The 16400-nt window shown below is 44.9% G+C and overlaps 2 protein-coding genes across 3 annotated transcripts; one reads left to right on the top strand and one right to left on the bottom strand.

The window, feature by feature from the left end:
• Positions 1-118: 118 nt before the first annotated feature.
• On the top strand, positions 119-5805 carry LOC110000867 (ATP-dependent RNA helicase DDX39A). 2 transcript variants are annotated; one of them, XM_020656232.3, is made up of 10 exons: positions 119-236; positions 1258-1465; positions 1587-1714; positions 2602-2878; positions 3028-3146; positions 4259-4390; positions 4529-4638; positions 4832-4976; positions 5255-5402; positions 5511-5805. In XM_020656232.3, the coding sequence occupies exons 2-10, from the start codon at positions 1258-1260 to the stop codon at positions 5525-5527; spliced, it is 1284 nt and encodes a 427-aa protein (XP_020511888.1). In that variant the 5' UTR covers positions 119-236; the 3' UTR covers positions 5528-5805. The 2 variants fall into 2 exon arrangements, with proteins under 2 accessions (XP_020511888.1, XP_020511889.1); XM_020656233.3 differs by having other exon boundaries at positions 220-241.
• A 432-nt stretch (positions 5806-6237) lies between these two features.
• Positions 6238-15594, bottom strand: LOC110000868 (CCN family member 1-like). Its single transcript, XM_065959498.1, has 6 exons — positions 15402-15594; positions 14094-14307; positions 12917-13164; positions 11894-12032; positions 10787-10968; positions 6238-8085 (listed from the first exon to the last, which is right to left on the bottom strand). Exons 1-6 carry the CDS (start codon positions 15450-15452, stop codon positions 7780-7782), a joined length of 1140 nt encoding a protein of 379 aa, XP_065815570.1. The 5' UTR covers positions 15453-15594; the 3' UTR covers positions 6238-7779.
• Between the last annotated feature and the right edge of the window lie 806 nt (positions 15595-16400).

Here is a 16400-nt window from a genome sequence, read left to right as displayed (position 1 = left end):
ATGTAAACAATTAAATAAGACACAAAACAAGTTAAATTCATTATTACATTTGTAGTGGGATTAATTTGAAAATGTTGCCTTTTTTTATGTTCTTTGAATCTCACCGGAACGAAAGCGATAATGTCCGAGATGTTCCTGAACACATCACGCATGCGTACTCGCTCCGCCGTGAACGTTAACTAGCTCGCTGCTTTCACGTATATTGACATCGGTGCGTCACAAAACAACACTGCAAGGTAATGTGCGTTGCTTTCGTCTTCTCTCGTGTTCGCCTCTGTGCACAAAGTTCACACGATTTACGACACTGTGTTCTGTTGTTTACAATTGGGATTTTTCTTTCTCACACTTCGTCGGAGAAGCTCAAGTTTAGACTTTGATATTTGCTGCGTTGGCTAACATGCTAGCCGCGTTAGCATTAGCTACGTTTACGAGTTGGCTAATCACCGGTGTTCTTTGCAACACTGCGTCCGTGCGTTTTTATGATCACATCTGGATTAAAGGACAAAAAACACGCGTTATACTTTGATAGAGTGTATAGTAACGTAGCTCAAACGTTGGTTAGACATGATTCGTGACTCCGGGTTAGCTGCTAGATGCTAACTAGCCGGTTTGAATGAAGAGGAGTCCATTGTGTGCGGGGCCGGTGTTACGTCGAGAAATGTATCCCTGCCGAAAAATGCATGCGCCTCGCTGAAGTGTTTAAAAACGGTATACACCTTTATATCTGGGTACAAATCTGTGAAGACAAAGTATCTTAAGTGTATTAATGGACGTAAAGTGTCCTTATTGTTCTGTAGACTCGGTTTTAATTAGTCTGAGTAAATATGATCTGCACACAGTGTTGGACTCTCAAACGGCCGTAAACGAAACTAATTAAGGGCGGATGCAAAAATACGACAGAATAGTATTTTAAAGGGTGGGTGCAAAATTCAGCAGTGTTGTAATTGTGTCTGAAATATGTTTGCATTGTCTTGCGAGGTGGATGCATTTCTCTGCAGGGTCATTTTCAAAACCTTCTCTTGAGTCTTCGTTTTTCAGTTTTGTCTTCTGAAAAGTGTTCACACAGAGCTTCAGGTTAGCTGTATTCTCCTGAAATGTGTTTTTCTGAAGCTTTGCCCCCCCCCCCCCCCAGATTCAGCCAAACCATCATTGGGCCTTGATGTTAATTCAGCTGATAGTATCTTCCCCTCATTAGGACTTTTATTGTTAAAGTTGTGACACACAGACCCTCTGATGTTCTTGTGTCTTCCAACACAGATGACTGAGACGGACGTTGACACTGAACTGCTCGACTATGAGGAAGACGAAGAGCCTCAGGTAGCCCCCGAGAGTGGGACCTCAACAAACAAGAAGGAGGTGAAGGGGTCCTACGTATCCATCCACAGCTCGGGCTTCAGAGACTTCCTCCTCAAACCTGAGCTGCTTCGTGCCATCGTGGACTGTGGTTTTGAGCATCCCTCAGAAGGTGAGTAGCCGTTTTGGCTTGTCCTACACTTCCTTAAAACTCGATCTGTGTCTAATTATACCCCGACTAACAGGCTGTTTTAAATATTTGCTCACTAATTATTGTCACAATTTATTTCCAGTCCAACACGAGTGTATTCCCCAAGCTATCCTGGGCATGGACATCCTGTGTCAGGCCAAGTCTGGTATGGGAAAGACGGCAGTGTTTGTGCTGGCCACCCTGCAGCAGATAGAACCTGTGGATGGCCAGGTGAGTTGGTTACACTTTAAGTTTGTCTTTCATGGTGTAGAGACTACATGTTGGTGTTTTGACACAAAACTCTGACCAGAATGTGTGAATGCAGACGGCCCAATTATTCAACACATATTCACCTGGACTTTTTCATACCGCCCCATTTGTATAATTTTGTGAGATTTTGGGGTGAGCTGCAGGTCATTTTCAGTTAAATACACCGCAAGTGAATAATCGGGGATGATGGCGTTTATATTGCATGCTCAGTGAAATCGTCAGGCATGTTATGAAGCTGCTCCGTACTGTTTTCTGCGTGCCCGTGTGTTCCTTTCCACGTGTTAAGACTGTGGATACATCCAGTTACATCTAGCGTTGATATTATTGAAGGCAAAAGACTGATAATCAGCCTTACTGGGATTTTTGCCCTGAGAAAGAAATTCATACAAGCCTTTCAAACTCACTGCACACAATTTCATTAAGAAAAAATGTGTGTAAATTAAAAATACAATGTGTGAGAGGGAGGATTGACCTGATTACCTGGTTAAACAGGTTTTAGCAACAATGTCATTCACTGCCTTTTCATTGTGTGGGTAAAACTCTGACGTGTGATTAATCCTCTGGACAATAACCTGCTGCGCTCTCACATCAGCTCAGTCGGACTTGTTGCAGGAAAAAAAAATGGGGGTCTGGCAGTGGAAAGTCCAAGTGAAGTCAGAGTGAAAAATTCCACTTTTTGCCTTCACACATGCGTCTCCTCCTGGAAATATCAGGAGTTTTTCATCCGTTTTCTGCACATAACTGTGATTTCTAGGGGCGGTGAAACCGTTGGGTTGGATTCACAGAAGAACACCATGTTTCACAAAAGGACCACATATTTAGTGACGTCTTCATTCCTTGTGCGCCAGGTGTCCGTGCTTGTCATATGCCACACGCGAGAGTTGGCCTTCCAGATCAGCAAAGAGTACGAGCGCTTCTCCAAGTACATGCCCACGGTCAAGGTGTCAGTCTTCTTCGGCGGCATGACCATCAAAAAGGACGAGGAAGTCCTGAAGAAGAACTGTCCTCACATCGTCGTGGGGACCCCCGGGCGCACCCTGGCCCTCATCCGCAACAAGAGCCTCAACGTGAAGAACATCAAACACTTTGTGCTCGACGAGTGCGATAAGGTGTTGGAGCAGCTGGGTGAGAAACACAAATGTTTGAAAGTAAAAAGATGTGAGAGGTTTCCCTTTGACTCAGCTTCTGTGCCCTGAAAAAAAGATTGGAGTGTAAACGTATTTATCTAAAAACGTACTGTATTTTATTCTAAATGTGTTTTTTTTTAATGGCAGACATGAGGGGTGACGTCCAGGAAATATTCAGTGTGACGCCCCACGACAAGCAGGTGATGATGTTCAGCGCCACGTTAAGCAAGGACATCCGACCCGTCTGCCGCAAATTCATGCAGGATGTGAGTTTTTTTTTTTTCTTAATGTTTTTTATTTTTGGGCTTTTTGTTCATTTAATGGAGAGAGAGGACGGTAGAGAGAGTGGGGAATGACAGGCAGGAAAGGAGCCACAGGCTGGATTCAAACCTGGGCCGCCCGCTTGAAGGACCACAGCCTCCATAAATGGAGCACGTGCACTAACCACTGCGCTACCAGCGCCCCAAGTCATCGTGTCTTCCACCCGTTTTCCATGTGTCAACTTGTAGGCACAGTATATTTCTGGATTGGAGGAGTGTTCTGGAAACTTCTGTTAACAATGCAAAAGAAAGGATCATGAGTCAATCAGTGTCTTTGTTTTGTTTAATTCTTCTTGCAAGTAGAAGGAACAAAGCTTCAGAGTGTCAACACAGTCTGAAGGAAAGCTCCAAGTAAGCACAATATGCTTGTGTTTATACACATGCTTCACAGAAAAACCTTCATGCCTATATCAGGATTGCAGATACAGGCTCAGTCAAATACATTTCAACACGTCGCACAACAACAATGTCAAGGAAACTTCAAGTCTGAGTATCTTTGATATTAAGCTATTTGTGAGAAACCTTCGTCCTTGGTAAAGACAAAACAAGAATATTACGTATTATATTATTGTTGCATTTCTCAAGCGAGCTGTGAGTAAAATGTGTCCTCGACAGTAAACAGAATTTTTCCATTACAGGAGGGAGGTCTCCTGCCTTTTTTTTTTAACCCTCGTCTCTCACGTCCCTGATGCACCTTAGAATGAAAATGTCACTTCACTAGCCGGCCGTAGATGAGCAGCTCCCCTAAGCTATGTTTTGCAGTGGCTGTATTTTATTATAGTAACTTAATTAATGATCGCGTCATTTTTTTGACCAGTGATCATCAGTCGACGTCGCTCATGCAGTGCTTGTTCAGAAGTCCCTCTCAGCTTTGCCCACTTGTTGCTGTCGGTGTAGTAAGTGGCCATATCAGAGGGGCAGAGTGACCCTCCTCGGCGGGTTAGTCTGGGTCAGGACGTTCAGTCCTCCTGACTCCGCTCCAGTCCAGGAGAACAGCCTCAGAGCGCTTTCTGAATATCTGACTCATGTTTGGCTCCTCTCTCTCTCGTCCTGTGTAGCCAATGGAAGTGTTTGTGGACGACGAGACCAAGCTGACCCTCCACGGCCTGCAGCAATATTACTGCAAGTTGAAGGACAACGAGAAGAACCGAAAGCTCTTTGACCTGCTCGACGTTCTGGAGTTCAACCAGGTAAAGCTCGAAGATATTCGATCTGAAGCAGTTCTGAACATTTTAATATAAAAAAAATAAAGACCCTAGAGGGGGACAACAAGTCTGCATCTCTATGACATTGCCAGCAAAACAAACGATTTCTTTGTCTTTGTGCAGGTGGTGATCTTTGTGAAGTCTGTGCAGCGCTGCGTGGCTCTGTCCCAGCTGCTGGTGGAGCAGAACTTCCCCGCCATCGCCATCCACAGGGGAATGGCACAGGAGGAGCGGTATGTGCTGCAGCTTTACAACCATGTTGATTGAAATCTGTTCTGATTTGAAAGCTTCCTGCTTTTTCATCCTCTGTCAATTACACGCCTGCTAACAAGATTTATGTGGGTCTGACTTCTCGGTAGAGGTCTGCAGTAAATGCTCTTAAGTCTTCCTGACCCGGTATGTTCTCTCACCGATCCCTTCCTCCAGGTTATCGCGCTATCAGCAGTTTAAAGACTTCCAGCGGCGGATCCTGGTTGCTACAAACCTGTTTGGCCGAGGCATGGACATCGAGCGAGTCAACATCGTCTTCAACTACGACATGCCGGAGGATTCAGACACGTACCTTCACAGGGTCAGTTCAGCTCTGATGTCATTTAATGCGTTTTAAAAACAGGAGGTTGTAACCTGTACCGAGCAAACCCTGACACCTCTGATGAACTTTATAAATGATGTTTGTAATAAGGTGCAGGAACCTGGTCTTCTGTTCGGCTAGTGTTTATAAATATAATTACATCATGGTGCAGTTAACAGTGATAGTAAAGGGAGGAATTGTACTCAACACTTGATTGCATTTAAATATCAGCTAATTTTTAAATGAATGAGCCCCTTACTCCTTCCTCTGATCCTCAGGTTGCCCGTGCCGGCAGGTTCGGGACCAAAGGCTTGGCCGTTACTTTTGTGTCCGATGAGACCGACGCCAAGACCCTCAACGATGTCCAAGACCGCTTCGAGGTGAACGTAGCAGAGCTCCCCGATGAGATCGATATCTCCTCCTACAGTAAGTTTTTCTCTCTCTCTCTCCTTCACCCTTAAGTGACCTTGTTACCTAAAAAAAAATCCCCAAATTCTTTGATTTCTAGTATTGAAACTCTCTGTCTCTTTGCAGTTGAACAGGCCAGATGAGTCTGAAGTCTCTCCAGTGAAGAAGATCGTGTGTGTGTGTGACCCTCGGTGTTGCTGCATCTCAGTGGGAAAAAAAAAAAAAATGAAACCTCAACATTTATTTTAAAGCCCCCCTCCCTCCTCCTCCTCCTTCCATCCATTTATGTTGACAATTTGAAAAATCATAAAATGTGTTTTTTATTTGATCTCAACGTTGCAGGTTGCCTGTTTTAGTGCTCTCCTTGTTAAAACCATGGATGTAATGTTTCGGTTGAAGAAATAAAACTTTTTATACCTTATTCAAATGTTCTTGGCGTCATTACTCAGCGGTAAATCAGTGGTTCTCAAACCACCATCATAGCCAACATTGAAATACAGCAGCGTACATCTGTTTCCACAGGCGGCCATTTTATTCTTGATATGCATATTATTTATTCTTATTCGTGTGTTGCTACGGGTTACCAAAGAGTCACTGGCACTGCTAACATCGCCACCTTCACCTGTGATGGGTTCACCGTCGTCGACTTCAGCTCCTGCTGTGCTGCTCGACGTGTCCACAAATCCAAAAAAAAAAGTTAACCGTCATATTTGCTTCCTCCGCTCGCCATCACAGCTTTGCTCATCAACCGTTTGATTTGTACATCTTTGCTTAAAAGATAAAACATCAGAGACTCATACCACAGTTTGAAAATGAATGTTTTAAACAGCTGAACATCAAACACAAACAGAGCCACCTTTGACTGTAGTTTATTATCCTCACCAGCAGAAGGTGCTGCCGTCTTAAGTAAGAAGACATACCTACAGTTGGCTGCTCCCTGTAACCGGCTGCCAACTTTGAACTAATAGTTGTGTCAAAATAAAACCTCATGAAACCGGAGCTCAGCAGCAGCCGCTTTTATAACACGTATGGACCCACGGAAACATCTGACAGCTTCACTGGTTTGTCCAATAAAGAAATACGTTTATATTGTTTGATCAACAGGTTTTGCGTAAGACATTTTTTTTTAGCTGCATTAAAAGCAGAAAAGGTCAGAAAGCTGCAGTAGCACTTATGCAGCGTATGAAGATCAACCTTTTTACTAGACGGTTTAATAAAATTGATCTTCAAACTGCAAATGTTGCTGGAGCTTTTTGACCTTTGCAATCCGTTCACCCTCCTTGCACCCGGGTAGTTTGGTGAAGTTGTAGGAAACCCTTCTCTGCTTCTTAAAGTCAGAAAACAAAACTGTTAAGGGCTGTTTGTGTTCTTTCTCTCTCCCTCTACTTTGCTCTCCACATGCTCCTCCTCCTCCTCCTCCGTCTGTGTGCAGCTGATAAGGCCTGCGCAATAAAAGCTTGAGCGAGGAGACATCAGGTGTTCGACCAGTGATCGTGGTGCGGAAGCGAGAGCTACAAAATTTAGTCTGCGTGTTCATAACAGGCTCATTTTTATACATTTTGAATAAAAATGTGCCCTCTTGTCCACATATAGGGCTTTCACACTTGCAGAAAACTCCTGATATTTGCAGAAGGAGCTGTATGTCTGAAGGTTTTTTTATCGTCAAGTCTCACATCAGGACCCCCCCCCGCCCGCCTGCCGCCGCCGCGCCCCCTCCTGTCTGACAGGGGAAGTGAACAGCTAGGTCAGGAGAATATCCCAAAATGATCTCTATATTTTCAGGAGTGCATATGTGAAAATGGCTATACTGATTTAAACATGGAGGATGAGGATGGTCAGTCGCTCTTTTTCTTGTTGCAATGCACTCTGAGATATGAAGTCTTCCACCAAAACATACCATAGGCATGGTGCAGATGTTGCTGCAGGAGAGGTGATCGTTGTGTTCTTGCTTTCAGAGTTATGTTCACAAAGTTTCAGTGCTAAAACAAAGTGCGTCGTTGCTCTCGTCGTGTCTCTCCTCTCAGGCTGATCTGAGAGTCTCTGAACAAAAAAATAATCCTCCACACCCGGACCGGTAATCAGCCCGGAGAGAAGGAAGTCGAGGGATGCTTCAGGGCTCTAATTTGGGCCCCTTGTCTGTTTGAACAGGAGCAGGCAAGTGTACAATCCACTCCGGTCACACAATAATAAAACGATAAGGTTGCCTTTATGAACGTGAATAAACAGAGGTGGCTCTTCCTGCCTGATGTCTGGCGCTCAGGTGCGTCTGTGTGGTTTCAGTTCACTTGGTGCCAGATGTGAAAAAATGGCCCTCGTCTTGAAGCGTCTGCCTTCGTCATTAAAGTCGACCTCATCCCGTTTTAAAATTAAAAAAACAAAAACTCCTCCTCCAGTTCTAGTCCATGAACTTGTGCGTGTCCCCGTACATCCAGTGCTGCGGGGGGAGGGCCACTTCGTTTAAGTGGCCGCAGTCATCGCTGCACTTACACGACTGGATGAACATCGCCGACCTCTGGAAGCGCTCGCCTTCCGGGCAGACAAAGGTCACGGGTACGGTTCGTGTGCGGCGCGGCGAGCAGCATCGTCCGTCCGTGCACAGGCCGCAGTAGTTCGGCCGGTACAGACGGACGCTCAAACACTCTCCGTAGGACAGGCGGACGGGCTCGGGGGCCTTCTGGGCAGGAGAGCACTTCTTCCCTCTCTGTGATTGGAGGATAAAGTAAAAGGGTTTTAGGGTTAAAGTCGCGCTAGGAACGAGTAATGTAATGAAACGTTTCAGCACAATTTAAATCTTTGAGAAAAAACACTATATTGTTATTCTTTATTTTAACCACTAGAGGGCCCCATCTCCTTGTTCGATGTCAACAACATTGCAAATTTGGAAGAGACTGATGAATCCTGATGGCGTTATTTTAAACGTCCTTAATGTTGGGTAAGATCGATTTTTCCTATAGTTAAAAATTAGTTTGTTATCACCTCTGCAGTCTGTAACGCCACAGTTGTGTGATTGGTCGAAAGTCGGTGACATGTTCGCTGAATAATGATCAGCCCAAATGATCAGTAAGTGAAGGAGGCGGGACATGACACCTGTCAATCATTTACACTGAGTGGAGGAGGATGCCACAGAGCGAAACGGGCCTGTTCTGCGCTGATACAGCAGTTTGTTTTTTTTAAGCAAGCAGAGCCGTCTAAAAAATACACCATAGAGCGGTTCACTTCGTTGTTTGAACATGTCTCCCGCACGTCGTACTGGAGCACTCTTCAGGCGGACTCGAGTATGGCACGTTTGTGTTCACGCTGATCAAATGAACCAGACTTTGGGGTCATGTGTACTTGGATCCTGGTCCCTAGTGTGAAACCACTCTAAGAAAGGGAGGGGTAGCCCTGCCCGCCTTTTTATACCAGCCCTCCCTGGTGATACGTATCATACTCTGAGTTCAGTTCCTAGTAACGAGCGCTGTTCCTGATTTATTTCAGGAGCAAATTTCTCCCCCCCTCCCAAAAAAAAATCCATTTGAACATTTTCATTTTGAATAAACAGGAAGTCAAATCTAATAGGCTCTGGATTTTTTTGTTCCTGCCGCGTCCTTTTACTTAACGGCAAATTTAAGCAGCTTTGCATTCAAACTCATTCATTTTACATAAAGGAGGAATGCACTTCAGCTTGTTGGGCCAAAACAAGGATTTAAAGAGGGGGATTATTTTTAGATTTAGGAGATTAATTTCAAGATTAAGCTTTTATTTAACATTTGAGCGCCATCTCCGGTTAAACACCTATGATCGGCCTTGGCACCAGACGTTTAAAACTCAGTGAAGCAGGGAAAAAAAAAGACCTCTAAGTGTGTGTCCACCATGGAGGATTAATATAGATACACACACACACACACACACACACACACACACACACACACACACACACACACACACACACACACACACACACACACACACACACACACACACACACACACACACACACACACACACACACACACACACACACACACACACACACACACACACACACACACACACAGTACCTAACAGGGCCTAGCTTTGGACAGTTGCTTGGCAGGAATGCCGGGGGTGGGGGACTATATTTAAAAAGGCGCCTGCCTGCCACCAAAACACGGCTGTGTAAATCAGAGCTGCCCAGTTCCCTCTGGATGTGGAGCTTCCTTAAAGTACCGCTAACATAATCTCTGTTCTAAAGCTCAGGATAAAGATTGGCTTTAGCTTTAAGAGCATATTTACTGAGAGCAAGAGCATCTAATTTATCATTCTATGTAGCACATATGTGACATGTTCAGCTTCTGGGTTTAAAGGAATAAAGTGCAACATTTACACATAAATAAATCATAAAGTCTGTCCTGTGTAAATGTGTCTCTGAGTCATGACTGTCTACAATGAGGAAGAAGCTCGAGTCCCGCTGGCTGTGTTGTTGTCAGAGCCGTGTTTACATGGACGGGACGGCCGGCTCCTCCCCTTGTGTATAAAAGCTGTTTTAGTCAAGAACTAGAGAGAAGAAGAAGAACATACTCACTGATTATTTGGATGTTAGTAAGAGTTTTTAGATTATTCATTCTGTGTGAATTGCAATATGAAGCTACGAGCAAACTGAAGCGCTAACATTAGCATGCTAACACAACAATGCAGGACACAGGTGATTGCAGCTCGAGCAGAGGACAATTTTGTCCTGAGTAAACGCGAGTGGAGAGGGGTTGGAGGTTTGTCTCTGCAGGAGAGCGGGGGCTTCAGGATGGAGGAGGCGTGGCCAAACAGCATTTTTTATTTATTTCATGCTGGTGCTCAACAGCGACATCTACTGGATCAAAAAGTCACACATTCTTCCTTTGAAGAGGGAAACAGAGTTCTAGTGAAAATCAATCGATATAGATAACTGTACTAATGCCACGGCAACAAAATTACAAGTCATCTGCACCCATTTGTGGGTCATTTCTTCTTTTATATACCAAAGAAATGCAGCTAAACTCCTGCACAATGTCTAAATTGCACAAATATCTTGCCAACGTTTCAGTACCGACATGTTGCCAATGTTTTTGTGCAATCCAGACATTGATCTCTCTTTTCAATTGCAGCAGATGTTGTTTACAGATAAGACCGATGTTTTCTTAAGGCTTTGCTATTTGTCAGATCTTATGATCGTTAAAATAAACAGGGTATTGCTATTAAACACACGCCATCAAAAAGTATCAAAGCATCGAACATTGTGACAGCCTCAGTAATTACAAAGATAAATCAGAGGTGAAATAAGGTCGGAGTGCTAAGTGTTATCACAAGGTGTTTAACTTGTGGTGATAAGGAGTTATCTTGGCGGTAAGTTATGTTGATATTCGACCTCTGCTCTCTGTCTGCTCCACATAAAGTCATGTCTCCCTCACCTTGGCTGGGACAGCGAGGCCGACACAGGGCCGCACGGTGCAGATCCTGGTCTCTCTCTCCAGCTTGCACTGGGGGTTCTTGTTGGTGATTCTGGAGGACACGCCCAGCCCACAGCTGCGGGAGCACTGGGACCAGTCGGTGGTCTGGACTTGACACTTCTTCTCTTTCAGATGGTTCCACACTGAGGAGAATCAGAAACATTGTAAAGACAGGGACTTTTTCATACCATCCCCTCTGGATCGTTTGTATGACACGACCAGTACCATGTTTTTTTTTGGCTTTGCCTTTATTGATTAGTTCAGCCAATGAAAGACCAGAAATGCAGGTATGAGAGGGTGAGGATAACATGCACCAACCAGTAAGCAGTGCATTGAGACAATCCGTACCCCCCGAGCACGCTTCACCCTGAAAGTTCAGTTTGATTGACCAGTGTGAGTGCTCCGTTCAGACGTTACACTTCCTTGGCCATGGCATGGTTGGAAGTGGTGTCCTGTTCATGCACGAGCACAAGCACGGGTAGACAACGTGGACGGCCTTCACTATGGAGAAACCCCAGAGTCTCCATTCTGTCTGTATCTGACTAACATGACTCAAAATAAGCCTCCATGTCAGTAAAGTAGCTGTCATGCTCTTTTTGTTGTTCTCCGATGTTCAGACTCGACCGCCCGCCCCTTGTTAATTTTTTAATTTTTTGAGTCCACCTGTCTTGCTTCATGAGCCTGTAAAAGACATGCATGTGTTGTATTACGACATTTTGTACAAGAGGTAACCGTGCTCAGGCCCGGTTAGTCCTGGAGCAGTGTGAATGCAGGCTGGCAGGTGAATGGGGAGAGGGGACAATCATGCGCCCGCTCTACCAACATATCTTAACCAGCAGTCCAGTTTAACTTTCCTCTTAATGTGTGATCAATGTTGTATTGGCTGCAGGGACAATCACAAGCCAAAGGTTTTGGGTCACTGAATGAGATGATATAACTTTATTTTTGTGTGTTGTGAAATACAGGAGTTATTTAAGAAGACTGCTTCCTCCTTCATCTTATTGCGGGCAGTAAACTCAGCACTAACTTATGAACAACAAGATCAGACGTGCTGTAATAAAAACTCACCTGGCAGGTGTTTGTAGCCGCGTTCTCTCTCCCAGCCGTCAGACTTGAGGTCTGTGAGCTCATTGGTCAGCTTGTTTGGAGGCCGCTGCAGGGCAGGGTGGTGCTGAGGTCCGGGCAGGTGTTGTCGTGGTGGAGGCACCTGTGTGATAAGAGGATAAGATAAGATGATACAGTGATGTTTGGGATTTGAGTGAGAGGGCGCCCTGATTATTAAGGGGGTCACTTTGCTGCTCTGTGCCTGCAGGAGACTTTGTCATTGATTTAGAGCACTTGTTGGACACATTATGTTGTTTATACAGCAGTTATAATGTTTAACTTTAAGAACTTTAAACGTAGAAACAGGTCTCACTGTATATGTGTTTATTACTTAATTCACATGCCTTAAAGGAGCAATATGTAACTCTGACACCTAGTGTTTAAAATGGGTACTGCAGTCTAAATTCAAAACATCAAAGAGAGCTGTCTCCCCCCACCCCCTCCTCTCTAGAGTCCATGCTCACACAGGTCACCATGTGGTGGACTCTGAAGCTTCAGTGTTTATCCAGCTCTGCATGGGTCTGTAAACCTTTCTGTGTTCTAACCTCTCTCCATTTTTCAAAAGCATCTCCAATATTGATCCTAGTTTGAGCACGTTTCTGCTCGTGGAGCTTATTAGAAACATGCAGAGGCTTTTTAGATCGGGTACAATCACTTCTATCTGAACCACTTCTCTTGCCCGCTTCCATCGCTGCAACACCTGTTGACCTGATAACTGCTCTCATATCTGACAAACTGAGGGGCGTCCAAAACGAAACAAATCCAGAGCATTCAGGAGCAGAATCTAAAGTTAGAAGGAGGACATACTGGCTGCTGCATTGTTGTCATGATACTTCAACATAGCATGTTTGTATTGTCCTCTGACCTCTCAAAGCCATTTTAATACACTACAAGTCACAATCACACACTGATGGCAGAAGATTCTACATAAAGTGACCATTCAAACGTACAAAACATCTTTAGTCATTCCAAAATAGAACAACACACCTTATGTGTAGGCGGGAGCCTCCAGGTGCCCTTGTTGCAGTCCACACTGAAGCAGCACTGCCCGGGTATCCTGACCAGGCGCGGGTAGGGGCAGGACGGAGAGGCCGGAGGCAGCTTGTTGTCACACAGAGGAGCACAGCCGACAGCGCCGTCGATGCAGGTACACTGGTGTTTACAGCCGGCGCGGAAACTCTCACCGTTTTGGTAGATCCTGCCGCTGTACTCACATGTGCGTCCCTCTGATCTTGCTAAAAAGAATTTTTAAAATGTACTCAGCTCACACAAAATATGACAAACTTAATTTGCTTGGTCGTGTTGACATGCCCTGTACAACATCAGGAGGATCTGACCCTACCTGTCAGAGCATGAAACACAACTCCTGGTTCAGACTCTTTTAACGTCACTCATTCTGCTGCTGCTACTTCTTACTGACGTGTCCCCGAGCATGCACGTTCAAAGCCCTGCAGAACGCTGCAGCTCGATGGCATCCCGCCACTGCTCATAGCCCGCCACTGGCTCCCAGTTGTTGTTCCCATCTAATTCAAAACCCTGCTGCTCGCTTATTAAACAGCTACCTGCACTTCCCCTATTTACGGGAAGTGAAGATTCTTTTGACCAATCAAAGGATTGCAGTGTGTCTAGCTCTGCCCTTTAGTGTCCGATGGGTACGTTTGGCACCCCAACATAAGGGTAGCAAAAAAGTAGGAAGGTACGGATCAGTTGTTTTGGTACCACTTCCATCTTTTGACTTTGGAAACGCCAATAAATGTGTGACATAGTGTCAGACTCCTCGTCTTTTATATCCTAAGCACAGAAGAGAGGAAGCTATTCCTAGTTTGTGGGTGCAGCACTGGCATGGTGCACATAGGGAGGGTATTTTTATCTGTGAATCCCCCCCCCCCCGTTGCTGTCATACAACATCTACTACTCTATTAAAAATACCCTCCTTTCTTGTTCCATGATGTGCGAGGGTTACATGTTGCTATAAACTGAGTTGACCTCAAGGTAAGGAGAGTCGATCCTCATCCACCTCCTACAGGTATTTTTGTTCTTTGTTGAGTTTAGTGCACATCTAAACACATTCAGCTGACTTTTTAAAAAAGTGCATCCGTCTTTTTTTCTAAATGAAATTCCTTCCACTCATGACACACATTGTTCCCTTTCCTCTCTCTCTCACCTCGACAGACGCCCCAGGCCATCGTCACGTCGTTGCCGTAGTTACACTCCAGCCCTTTGTGGTGGTCGCAGGGCCTCGTGGGGCTGCAGTCCTGGTTCAGCTGAGCGGCGCACACCTTGCAGCAGCCGCACCGGTCCGGCACCGCGCTCACTCCTGGAGGGCAAATCAGGGGCTCCGCGGGGCAGTCGCACACAGCGGGGCAGCTAGCGGTCACCTTGAGCAAGAACGCAGTTGTTAAGAGTCATAGAATGAGTTTCTAGTCTTCTGACAACTCAGAACACTTTTACAGCTACACATTCACACCCAGCTTTGTGACCATCAGGAGTAACTAATCCCATTCATACCCATTTATACGCCACCGACAAAGCAGCGAGAGCAACTCGGGGTTAAGAGTCTTGCCCAAGGACACATCCGACATGTTGCTGCAGGAGCTGGGGATCGAACCCCTGACCTTCCAGTTGAGAGACGTCTGACTCTACCACTGAGCCACACTTGTAAATGTTATTATCAGGACATTCCCAGGGTCTTCTATTTTCATCTCTAGTCTCTGTTATTTGTCTCTGGGACCTCCGCCCCCCCCAACCCCAAAACAAGGGAAGGAAATGGAATTGATCCTTTTCTGGTCTCCTAAATAAGATAGAGATGATTTCTAAAACGCCAAACAATTTGAAAGCGTTGAACATTTCAAGTCATCATCAGGAGTGTTCAGGTGGCTATAAAGTAGTCCCAGATATTCTTAAAGCATCAGAATATGAGGAAAAGTTTTTGTCTATTAATCTCTGATTCTGTATTATCTCTTACGCTCTCCCTAGTCCTCCCTCAGTGTGTCTAGACAAAGTCACAGTCTGCACCCAGCCTCCTGCTTTGAGTCATCTCCAGGCGCTAGAGCCAACTTGTTTGAGTTTGTAGTATCAACAAAACACTGTGCTTAAAAGAAGGAGACATGAGAAGACATGCTTATGTTGCCAGGAAGGACAGCCACACACTCGTTATCAAATACTGGAATTAGAAGCCCACTTCAATCAAGTGTGAAAAAACTTGGCTTTATATCCCATGTTTGGATGTTAATGACCGGAAGTCAAAGGACAAATCAGATGTTTGATTTATGTAGGAGTCTTTAAAGATGACAAATAAAAGCTCTTTAAAAAAAGGTTCATTTTCTTTACACCTGGGGATGTTTATGCTAAGGAGAGGAAGATGAATCACGTTATATTATTACCTTGAAAGATAAGACTTTTAACTACTCTTCATCTTGAAAATGATATTCTGCACCCCGACCACATCTAAAGTAGCGTCTGCCAGTCTTACCTGTGAGGTGACGGCTGTTGTCAGTAAAGTCAGGTAGATCAGAAACGCCATGATAAGCCAATAAACAGGTGAATAAAAATAATAATAATAAAGATAAAAAGTATCTCCACTGAAGATTTGGCAGTCTTTGTCGTAGTTCCACAGCAGCCTTGAGTTTCTTTTCGGACCGGAGTCCTTGTCTTTCTATCGAGATGGGTGTTTAAACTCTTATTTATAACTTCAGCTGAGACTTCGTGAGGCCCCGCCCCCATCATACTTCCAACCAATCAGCGCGCCGGCAAAAAAAAAAAACCCAACAACAACACCCCAGAGACATTCCAAATGGGCGTGGTTTCATGGCAGTGACTCTTTTGCCCGGTCTGCGGTGGGCGTGGTTTTGAAAATGAATGCAGCCATTCATAAAAAAAAATCTAAGGGCCGCTGTGTATTTATTTTATGTGTTAAAAATTAAAATGTAACAGCCGCTTTCATGTCACACTTAGACACATTCCTGCTTTAGAGGCAGGCGGTGTCGGTGTTCTGCCAACACTGTGTAAATATACTCAGCTGGGCCGGACAGCATGGTTACATTAATAAGGCCTCCACCTCTGAAGGAAAAATAACATATAAGGGGCAGGAGGGAGGGGGGGGGGGGGGGGGGGGGGGGGTCCTCTGTTTTTCCAGACTAATGTAGGTACCAGGGCAGAAAATGAAAGTGGAGTGTATAAAGCAAATAGAAAGATAATAGACATTTTCAGAGGGAGTTAACACACACATTTTGTTCAGTGCTTATCTATGTTTGCTCTTCTTTATAGAGATACACTTTGTTGTTTGTTTTCCTCTCTGTTTGCTTCATGTGGGCGGACTTTCTCGGCCTATTATATTTTTACCACAGGGTGCTGACATGGGGATGATGAGGATACGATCGGTTGGAAAGAATGAGAAAGAGAGATTATTGTTTTAAGGTCAGCTCATATAAAGGTTGGTCTCCCCCTCCTCCCCCTCCTCCTCCTCCTCCTC

Source organism: Labrus bergylta, chromosome 1 (assembly GCF_963930695.1).
Source record: "Labrus bergylta chromosome 1, fLabBer1.1, whole genome shotgun sequence".
Classification (NCBI taxonomy): Eukaryota; Metazoa; Chordata; class Actinopteri; order Labriformes; family Labridae; genus Labrus; species Labrus bergylta.
The sequence above is the reverse complement of the archived record's forward strand: the minus strand, read 5'-3'. Positions and strand labels throughout refer to the sequence as shown.